The 12,122-nt window shown below is 27.0% G+C and overlaps 1 protein-coding gene across 4 annotated transcripts in view; it reads right to left on the reverse strand.

Annotated features, from left to right (window-relative positions):
• LOC116776560 (serine/threonine-protein kinase BRSK2) overlaps positions 1–11,109 on the reverse strand; it is a 28,152-nt gene extending 17,043 nt beyond the window's left edge. For 3 of the 4 annotated variants that reach the window (XM_061525478.1, XM_061525477.1, XM_061525479.1), the window contains exons 1-4: positions 10,849–11,099; positions 8,687–8,867; positions 2,691–2,785; positions 2,181–2,266 (exon numbers count right to left, since the gene is read on the reverse strand). In XM_061525478.1, coding sequence (XP_061381462.1) covers positions 2,181–2,266; positions 2,691–2,785; positions 8,687–8,774 — 269 coding nt within the window. In that variant the 5' untranslated portion in view covers positions 8,775–8,867; positions 10,849–11,099. Of the gene's footprint in view, positions 1–2,180; positions 2,267–2,690; positions 2,786–8,686; positions 8,868–10,848 lie in introns of all 4 variants that reach the window. The other variant, XM_061525476.1, reaches the window with a different exon arrangement.
• Between the last annotated feature and the right edge of the window lie 1,013 nt (positions 11,110–12,122).

The following is a 12,122-nucleotide window of genomic DNA, read 5'->3' on the forward strand; positions in this document are numbered from 1 at the left end:
TGTATTTGTGTTTGAGAAGAATTCATTAAATTCTTGAAAAAAAAAAATGTTTTAAACGAAATGAGAAACGCGTAATTTCATAAAAAAAAAATACCGAAAAAGCAAGAATTCAATCTACTAAATATATAATATATAAGAAAATAGTTTTAAAAATATATATTTTCTTTAAAAATATCCATATTTTATTGTGATAAATCGTTGAAAGACTCAACTTTTCATCTTTATAACTAATATTCTTATTAGTTTCGGATAGAAAAACTTTGAGGGCGAAGTTTCGAAACTTTCAGTTAACTAGAAGTGGACTTATCCTTCTTTTAAGATATTTATAAGATAAATTCTTTAATATCTCATCCGTTTTAATTTCTCGCGGAAGGCACAATAAAATGGAGAAATCTACGTACTTATAATTTTAGATTTCTTCAATTATTTCTATATAAATACTATTAAAATTTCCTTGTTATGAATAGAATAACTGTTTTAGTCAAAAAATATTTTATATATTATAAGTATTGCTGATTACCGTCAAAAGTTCAGCCAGACAAAACTGTTTCAATGTTCATGAGTGTCGTCTTAACCTATCATGGGATCAGCGAACTTACCACGAGTTTGTAACGTCACTGCATACGGAGCGTAAATAGTTTCCATTCATATCTTATCATTATAGTATTAACGTAGTATTCTAAAAACGTGAAACGCTTCGTATTTAGTGATGATAAAGACTTGTGTTAAACATACATATTATGTTAAACATAGTTATTATTTATTTGAAAATATATTGGTAAAATCTACTAAGTGCATATTTATTTAAGAATATTATATATATATAAGTTCATGCTGGCCTAGAGGTTAAGGCCATCTTCTCGACATGAGGGCGCGGGTTCGAAACCTGGCAAGTACCAATGTGATTATTCCGAGTATATGTCCTTTCTAAGAGTATTTAGACACAAATGACAGACGGTGAAGGAAAACATCATGAGATAACCTGAAGCTGTAATGTCAAATTATAAGTTTGAAATCGTCAATCCGCTTTGAGCAAGCGTGGTGATTAATGCTCTAATCCAGTGGCGTGCACATCATAGATGCAAATAAGCACTGCACACTCTACCCATACAACAACTAAACCTATATTGTTTAATTCTTATTTACATACTTTTAATCATACATTACTAAATACGAATGTTCACAGACGTTCAATATGTCATTTGTTACGCGCTTTGGTAAAATTGTTAAAGTGCACTCTGTCAACGTAAAAACTAACATTTAGATCGACCGCTGCTAGCGGCTAACCGTCTTCCCAGCCGAGGCGACCGTAAGCACAACTACTCGGTTTATATATTCTATAAAAATTGTTAAGGACGATCTACAAATCTCGTGTTGTATGCAGAAAACATTTGCATGTGTGTGTGCAAAAACTATGCATGTGATAGTTCGAGAAGCACTGCTTCCTTAACCCTACTCGTTTAAAAAGTCATAGAAACTGAGTTGATTGTATAATAAAAAGAGACTATTTAATTTGTATACCGTTTAATGATTTTTTCGTTATTGTGTTATTGTCTTTCGAAGCGCAACTGCATAATTTTTAATTAGCTAATTAGTGAATTTAATAAAAAAAAAATATAGAAAATTATAGCTGTGAGCTCTGTACTGGTGTCAGTTTAATTATATTAATTACGAGTAAATTTTCAATGTTGTCGTTTGAAAAAATTAATATAATTAAAAAGGGAAGATGTTTGACCTTTTTAGATTTAACTGAAAAAACTTAATGTTACTCGTTTTTAATAAAAAGTGTCATGATAATCAGCTAGCAGGCTGTGTACACACAAGTAAGTTATTTTGTTTTACTTGTTTGTTGTTTTGCAAATAATAATAATAGTAATGTTTGGATCTCCACTGGATATTCCGATTTAAATAACTTTTAAAGCGGCGATGAATACATCGTAATCGTACGTATATAGATGTTAGTTCTGATCGGACTACAGTAACTTTAAACGCGAGTGTTATAAAATTATGAGAGGAAGAAATTATGGTGAAAATTTGTAAATTTTTTTCAAACATTCTGCTCACCCCCAAATCTCTGTGCACGCCCTTCCTCTAACCTTCTCAATGTGAGAGGAGGCCTTTGCTCGGCTATAGGCTATAGGCTGATGAAGATGCATATATATATATTATATTATACTTACAAGTATTTCTTGTTCTCGTACACATCAGACAACCCAAGGACGTGTGGATGTTCTATCAACTTCATGATGGCTATTTCTCGTTCGACCTTCAGTCGTTTATGAAAAAAAAATGTCACTACTCCATATTTAACGGCTAACGGAATACAAATTTCAAATCATTACATCAGTTTTGATTGATTAAGATGAATAAATTAGCAGGTTTATTAATATTTTTAGTACAATGCTATTTTCCAAATTAATAATGTTTTTTTAAACATAACATTAAAGTGACAGTGTTGTTGTAAAAACTCGTACTAGCAACACTGGTTTTATTATAATATTAATAGATACTGAGAAACGTCATTTTAACGTCACTCCTGTCATTCATTTTTAAACTTTTTATGTATTTTCGTTTTTCTTTATACCCAATTAGTTACAACCTTCATTAGTATATTATTACGTAATTATTTTAACTAATCGTGACTCGTGGTTTTCCTCACACAACAATATATTAATTAAAATAATATTCACCTTCATTAACACGGATTCGCTAAGTTTCTCTCTATTGATAATTTTAATGGCGACCTTCTTGCCTGTCACGCAGTGCACCCCCAGCTTCACGAGACCTGCGGAAAATAATATTATTGTAATGCATTCATATATAATAGAATTTAACGTATAGTTAAACATAATGTATTTTTTACATTTTTATATCTATATGATACAAATATATGGGTTCCTTTACAGCAACAGTGGTAAACGTAGATATAAAATAATCAAAAACGCGTTATATAAGGAAAACTTAGTTTCATTTAAATCTGTACACGCTAAAATCTTAGATACCAACATATGTTTTTCGTCTGTCAGCGATAATATTGACATTAACGGTTCGTAATGAGAACTAAGTTCCGCAATTATATACATTTTTATGATGCGCAAATTAAAATTATACACGCGAATTACACTTTTCTGTGATCGATGTGATGTTTAAACAATGTTCAGCAACTTAAATTATACATATAACAGGCTGTAGGGAACGTAAAATTCTCAATACGATCAAATAACCGCAAGTTAAGATAGCCAAAGTACATACGTAGCGTTAGCAGTTTCTCCTTTAATATCTACGCATATTATAGTGTCATCGTATACTAAATGAGAGACTTGCTCGCGATATTTTTGTTTTCATTCTACAATATCTAAGTTTCTGTATAAAAAAAAAACTATTATCAATTTGGTAGTCGACTCGCGGTATTTGCAAACTCCCTTAATAGTCAGCACCAGCCTTATCTGACGAGTAATAAAATAAAAAAATATATATATTTTTGAATAATAATAATAATCGCAATATTTATAAGAACTCTACATTCATCCATTATTAACAGGATAAGAACTATTGAAGTGATGTTAAAAAAATAAATGGTTAAACAAAAATTAAAAATAATAGAAACGTCTCAAAATTCATTAATAGCTGTCAACTGTCAGAATGTTTCTTGACGTTAATATGAGAAACTATGGCATAGGTTTATATCAACTCAGAGTAAAAAAAAAAATAGAAATAGTTTGAACATACAGTCTAATAAAACATTAAAATTAAATTATAATTTTTAAATTAATAATATTAAAAATAATAATTACTAATGTTAATAATAACTTCTCCATATTTTGCATAAAAATATATTGCATAGGTACTTGTTCATTGTACATATACGCGTTACCCAAAAAAGTTATGCATAATCGATATGTATTTTGAGAGTTGTCGTAAATAATTATGTTTCTGCTATTAGCTATTCGTTTTGAAATTTAAAAAAAATTTGCTAATTCTTTACATAAAATATAAAAAAATAGGATTTGATATTTATTCAAGGAAATAATAATATAAATACATAGTTTAAGTGTTGAGCTGTCAAAATAATAATGACAGAACTATTGAAGATTTTTTTTTTTTACTTTTATTTGTATTACGGCAAAAGTTTCCGATTTGAGTTTCGATGAAGAAAAAACCGATTCTTGTGAAAAGATAGCGATTGTTTGTTTCGACCAACAGTACATATATTGAGCTGTTTTTAATATATTTTAACAATATATATAAATGTGTCATATGTTATATACGTATTTATAATATTATTTATACCGAAGTCGTATATGGAATAAAAAATATTAGGATAATCAAAAAAATATTTAAAGGATGAGCAAAAATCTTGATATATCCTATTTAAATAGCTTGTAAATTAATAATATCAATAACATACATATCGCTTTGTATGAAAATTATAATCATTTTTCAATATAATATAGTGAGCCAAATCTGTTATAGCCTCCCAAGCCGATACCTTGAAATTCGAGACCTGATTATTCCTTTATTGTCATTTGTCTGTGAGCTCAGTTTTAAACGTGGTAGTATTCAACTGTCATGACTGTCATTCTGAACAGGTATGCCAATATTATTATTATTATATATATATACTTTTTGTTTCCGTTTGTATTAAAATATATATATAGTTCGGATCAATACGAATACTCCCAAATAAACTATTCGTTGTATGAATAATTCGTATACGATTATGATTAAAGATTTATGAATTATTATCAATACTTTCAGTCATAAATCTGATAATAAAACGCGTACTAAGTCCTTAGTATCTGTTTATTGCAATATGAATATTGTCTTAATAAATAAATCTGTGAATTTTTGTACATAGATTAAATGTAACTAATTAAAACAAAACTAACTTGGAAATAGTGACTCAATAAAAATCTTTTTTTTAAATTATCGTTTCAGTTCTTTTAACTACGACTGTATATAAAGGAAAACAAAATACATCTGAACAATTATACAGATAATATTAAAATCAATCTCACTCGCGTATTAAAAGTAAATTGAATTAAAAGAATATATAAATAGGTGTTTTAAAATAAATCTTTTAATAAAAGTTTCTTGTATGACTTTCATATCATTTAATTAAATATTAAAGTTATTTGACTTGTCAAAACAAACTTTTTCTTATTTTATGTCACTAACAAATGCATTTTTTTTTACGCAGTAACATTACTATTTAATAAATACAACATGGCGGCGTATCTGTAAAAAATATTTTCAATATTTTTTTCATTTCATCCAATTAATTATAAACGAAATTAATTAAAATAGTACTTTAAATATAATAAGAAACGAAAATTATTATGAAATTTATAAAAAAGCCTCATGGATGTATTGACATTACATTGTAATTGCTTATGTCAATTCCATCTATCTCTTTCTCACGCCAAAATTAGTTTACGTTAGAAAGAGACGGATATATAATATTATATTTCAGCTTCATCCTGCTTGTTTTAACTGGGGTTTATTCAAATCCTACGGAATATACTGCGGCTATACAAGCGATGCCGCCGGGAGTCTCTATACAGCCGTTAAGTGAAAAACCGGTAGATGGCAGCGCTTTGTCAGCTAGTAAGTTATTCATAATGTGAAAATTAAATTCTAATACATTAAACTACACTCGAATGTTATAGTTATTTGAAATAATATTAATTATATTTCATCGTTGGCTGAATGCGAAATATTGTTGCCAGAATTCATAGCTACAAAAAATATATAATGGAAATTTTATAAATGTTTGTTACTTCTTGTAAAAAAAAAATTGTAAAAGTTCTTAATACATAAAAATATTAATTAAAATTCACGTAATATTATTAAAAATTAAACGTAGTTATTATTCTGTTTTGGCAACATTCGACATAACTTCAGCCTTCTCAGCTTTCCCCTTAATAGCAACAACCAAATGGGACTTTTGGGGTCGCCATTATGGGGTTCTATGTGAAAGTTTCGTCATTTGGTAAGAAGCGATGAAAGTACGGGGCACACACTATGTTTAATGTAATATACAGCAGCAATAGGTTGTTCATTAAGTTAAAGGACAAACGAGACAAGGGTTCAATGAACTTTACAAAAATTAAGATTTGTACTTCAATAAATATCATTTAATAATGTGAAATATACTACAATATTGTCAATGTCACTAACACTTAAGACAAGAAAATTAATGCATTTATACATACATATATTTTTTAGTCTTATAATGTGTTCAAATATGTACTTTATATTTAAATTACTTGCGCCTTTAAAACATTCATTCCAATAAAATAACATAAATATTTCAAGAATGTGATTTAATTCAAATTAATGAGAATATAACGTTTTGACCCTTTTATATATATATAAAAGATAATTTTTTCATAACAAATATGTTACATTACTTTATATCGTCATAAAATTAACCAAAAAAGTATATGTTTGGGAAAGTAATCGTTTTTGTATGTTAATAGGTATTTTGTAATAAGTTAACAAAACAACGACCTCTTTGTTCCGACCTTCGGCTGAGCGTGCTTAACTGACATTACTTTCTGATTTTTAATTAATACGCATTTCCCGCGCTCGTTTCACAATTCCTTTTTTAAAAATCTAAATTTACATAGCCGAAATAATTTTGTTTACCGTATAATATTTTAATTATATTTCAGTTCAGAATAAACTAAATATCAACTTACGGTATGATAGTTCAAATCTATGGGTAATTTTAAGGTTGAATAGAAATTATCTTGGACATATAGTTATAATGTAGGCTTTGGCGAATCCTACCTACTCGTTTAAATGTGAGAAAATAAGGATAGAGGATGTTTATTGCTCATTATATAAAACTACTATGCCTTTTTTGATAAAACTCTACAATAATATAGTTTTAACATCAGATACGTATGTAAACTATACATTATTTCCACGTGGTTCAGGAGAAATCACAGTAAAACATTTGTATCGTTTCTAAAGTCACGTGACATCGACTGTAGATGTCACGCAAAAAATTATTAATATATTTATATAGTACAATGAAAGCATATTTTAGTCCTTTAACAAATTATCAGGCAATTTTATATACGTAAAATTCCGTCATGATGTATAAATGTAAATTTTTCTTTTCACTTATAAATAAATCTATTTCAAATAGTTTCTCCTGGTATTCAAACATTCTTGTTATTCGTAAAGCATATATCATATCTAAATTGTCATTGAACAAAACGCGCCCCACATCGACGCCGGGAACTGTCACATGTCAGGTGGCCATTTTTGTTTCTAGTAAACAAATAGACTTGCTCAAGGGAAATTATTGTAAAATGGTTTGAAATGAAGTTATCTAGATTTAATTATAAACGTTTTATTTGTAAGTATAGGTATATTATTTTTCGTTGGTGAAAATACTAAGAGTGTAGTTGAGATCATAAAAAAAAATTGTGTAGTTTTGTTGATGACTGAAATTTGTTTCTAAACATTGTCATCCAATGAGTTAAAAGTAAAAAATTTTGGACTTATATTATTATTTTATTTTAATAGTGTGTATTTGTTTGATAAACAGCACAGTAAGTACGAAATCAAGGCACTTGCGAGATTAAAGCAATCGATTTCTCTACACCTGAGCTCTATTTATAGAATAATAAAGAATCAAAGGAAGAAATTCAATGTAGAGAATGCATTCAGTGAATACCAGAGAGACATTTTTATTCCTCTACTTAAGATCACGAGTATTTTTATGTTCATAAAACATTTTTAACACCATACAACATAATAGGAATAAACATAATGGGTGCGGTTTTACAAAACTGCTTATTTATACAAACCTCAAAGAGAAAACTTGCTTTTGAAGTTAAATAGAAAAGGCTATTTAAAAATATTTCAGTTGCCGCCATTTTAAGTCTATGCAGGAATTGGGACGTAACAACTTCACGCGGCTGTTTTTATAAAACTGTTTTTGAACTCTGTTTAAAAAATCGTTTTTTTTTTTTTTTTTGCTTTACACAATATTTTTTTATTATAAGTATTGTTTTTGTAATATTATTCTTATTTGATATATTAAGTTTTAATTTCCGATGTATATTAAATAAATTATAATATTCACAATGTTGAAAATAATCAGTATGTTAAAACCTCAAAAATGTACCTGAAAGAGGTTTAATATAAGAAAAAACTATAATACTGATTGACATTGGAATGAAGTGCCGATTGGTATAAAATATCATTTTAAGAAAATTCGGTTGGATAAGATGATTCGTTAGCCGTCGTTTAAAATGTGACTTCTCTACCAATAGCGTTTTCTGTTATAAATCTTCGTTACCGCGATGTAACAATAACGAAACTAAATATACTTTTCATATAAAGCACCCTTATAAATCTGAATAAAACAATGTTCAAAGAGGTTTTATACATCTCTTTTGGCGAGGCCCTGTACACGATTTCTCTGTCTTGTTTTTTCTTTTTTTTTCAGATCCGTTGCTGTCAAATTCATTGTTCAGATTGGTTTTGGACGAATCCGATAATAAAAGGCGCGTTCAAAGATACAGATATATATAGAGCGTTCGAGGAGTTACTACAGATTATAACAAAGAATTGTTAATGTTATTAAATGTAATGCGAAATTATTACTTTCATTCTTATAATAAATGACATAAATGTATGTTGTTTTCTATTATTGAGTTCTCACCTGTTTGTCCCTTTCCGAGTGTTTTCTCCAATCTGAAGGGTCCCACATATTGATAGGCCTCCACGGCCGTGTTGTTGCTGTTTTCCATCTTGACTGGTCAGGATGAGACATCAAATGAAATCGCCATATTGAGGTCTTGGCATTTGTGTTAAATAAGTTCCATATAAACGGACGGGCATGCCTTTAAATAAAAAATATTTTCACTAGTTTTTTCCAATATTTTTTGTGTGCCTAATAAAATTATTTAGCATTAAACAAAACGTTTACATTAGTATTTGCTATATTTTCCGTACAGGCGTTATAAGTTTTTACCATTAACTTTAACTGAATCCGTAAATATGATCTACGGAATAGTTGAACCAAGTTAACGCACAAAGTTACATAAGTTTAACAATGTAGATAGCCAGTTGGAGTAAAACTCAATATTTTGGCGTCATTCCAAGCTTTTAACATAATTTTGATGCCGATAATACCGCAATACTGAACGACTCTATTTATTTATTGTGGCTTTAAAAAAGTAGATTGCCAGACATTGAATCATGGAATTAAATATATATATATATCTTATTGAAATCGTTGCATATAGTTATTGCCTGATTGGATGGTCTTTTTATGTTAAATTGGTTTTCCTTACATAATATTGGACTGTATTACCATACGTTTTTACAAGAGATTTCTGTATTTTCACTCATATAGCTATCCCTTTCTAATATGATAGTTATATAAGTAAAAAATAAGAAAAATATCGCTGTCCTTGTTTGATTTTGATATATTTTTTTGTGTTAAAGATATATACTAATTTTAAGATTACATTATTTCTGACAACCCCAAATCATTTTAAATACGATTAAAGGTGATGAATAAATTTAATATTATTAATTAATTTGTGTTTATTATAAAGAGTCTGTTTAAATAAATACGTTGAAAACTAATTTATTTTTGAAAGCTTCTGACAGAATATATTTGTAATTTTTTATGTTTTATTGTCATTTAAGATATATATATTTTTAATTATCCTTAATTTTTATTGATTTGATATTTACTTGCATATTTCTTTAATTAAAATTATTTTTTATTTTTACGTTTTGATAATTAAAAATCTTTGACTGTTACAGATATTTCGGCAGAATATAGTTGTACACTAACATGTTAATAAAAAAAATAAAAAAAATTGTATTATCGAATACTTACGTATGTATAATCAATATTATATACTTCTATTATTTTCGCTATATATCGATTTAAAGACAATAAAATTTATTTTTCCATTATTATTTTACTTTCTCTTTATAACCTTAAAAAATAATGAGAATTGACTAAAAATATAAGCTGTTATATAGTATTTTAAATCTTTTAATTCTTAATTTAAAAATTATCTGTCGAATATATTTTTTTTATGATTTGGAATTCAGTTTTTTTGTACTCGCTTAGAATCTTAATAGCAACACATTGTTTATCAAATATGACACGACTCACAATATAAATGAGATTTAAATTATATAAAACTGTTTGTTAATGAACAGACAACGTGTAATTTATTGTAATTATTACTTTAAATTCACTTATGTTATGATTATTTTCAGCAAAATAAGTGTTCTAATAAAAAATACGGTTCATATTTAATTTACTATATTATTAAGAGGATTTATAATATCAATATTATTTATTGTTAATCAATATCAATTATTGATACATTTTTGACAGTTGACGTCACTTTTGTCTGTTGGTTGAATGCGAATTGAATTTATTTATAAATGTCAAATTAGGAATTATTTGAAAAAAAAAAACTTTCAATAATTATTTTCTTATTTTTTTTTAACTTTTTGCTACGGTTTAGGCTGTTTTATTGGTAAGTGTATATATTTAATAATAGAGTTACATATTAAGTAGCTATTTTCTTACAAGAAAAAATCATAGCAAGTGTCGTTGTAACAGCATTGCTCCAAGCGCTACGATCGATAGCATTCAGAATTGATTATAAATCCGCAATTTTATTTAAAAAAATCATGCCAAATTAAATAATTCAATGACTATTATTTGTTATTATATTAAAATATTACTTTAAAAATATATATTTTTTATATGTAACTTATATGAAATATTTGCGTGACAGTTAGTTGAATACATTATATTATAGCTATAAATTTAATTTAAACACTCACTTTAAGCTAATATTAACCACATATAAGTACACTGGTGCAAAACGTTGGTTTGTACGTCACTGGAAAATCAATAAACACGGTATCACACTTGTACACTCCATGTAAATAATGTAACTATTTAAACGCAATATAATATATATTTATTTTATTTTTATCAGATATATAATAATATTACGTAAGCGTGATGTATTAAAATGTTTTTTTTTGTTATCCGGGATCGTCAATAGTCGTGCTCGCTCGTATTTTGCGACTGGGGTGAGTCATTACCCTTTAGGGGTGGGTTTTGCGTTCCGTTCGACGCTTCATTATTATATATTATAACCTTTTTTGTTATATAAATACTGTAAAATATAATAATAAACAAGTATATTTTTAATTTGTTTGCTTGTTGATGATCTTAACATTCGTTGGTTAATTTTTTTAATAATGACATGCGATTCTTTTGAATGACAAAAAATATAAAATTTAAACATTACAAGAAAACCGATAGCTTTTAAAATTTAAATATACTGATAATATAATAATCTGAGAATAATTCAATAAATACTTTTTTTATTTAAAGAGGTATATTTCCATGATATATTTTTTTTTTTTGTAAATAATTATTTTATTTAATCAGCTTCTTATAATAAATTTCGTGACATTTTTGTGTCTTTAATATTTTTTCCTATTCCACGACTTGTTCTTCATTTCATTTACCTGGCAATTCTTCATGTAATATTAAATCCAATAAGTCAACAATGGCGACCCAATTTTCATTGATACATATTTAAATGCTAGGTATCAAATTTTTCATCAGCTTTCTAAATTGATGACTTTTACTAAAAAAAAATATTAAATTATTCATTCAAATAGTTCCGTGCATTTCAAAATTATATTTTAAATTGTAATAAAAAAAAAAATACTTTTTTCAATACGAGTATTTCTAATAATTTTTGTGTCAATTATTTTATTTATATGTCTACCTTTATTTATTTTTTGTGTCTATTTTCTATATTGGACCTCCTTATAGGACATTCGTATTATTAATTTAATTATTTATATGCATTTAAAATCCGTGTTAACAAATAATAAATGTATTGTTACATATTTATGACACAACTAATAACATTACAATTGTTTAAGACACAAAGCTACTTTCCTACATATGCATTATGTTGTGAATTAAAAATTATAATTTGTTACAACCAAACATATAGCAATGACATTTGACCTCAGGTGTTGTCAGCAGTTAATTTTATTATAAACATGGCTGAATTTATTACATCAAAACA

Source organism: Danaus plexippus, chromosome 30 (assembly GCF_018135715.1).
Source record: "Danaus plexippus chromosome 30, MEX_DaPlex, whole genome shotgun sequence".
NCBI lineage: Eukaryota > Metazoa > Arthropoda > Insecta > Lepidoptera > Nymphalidae > Danaus > Danaus plexippus.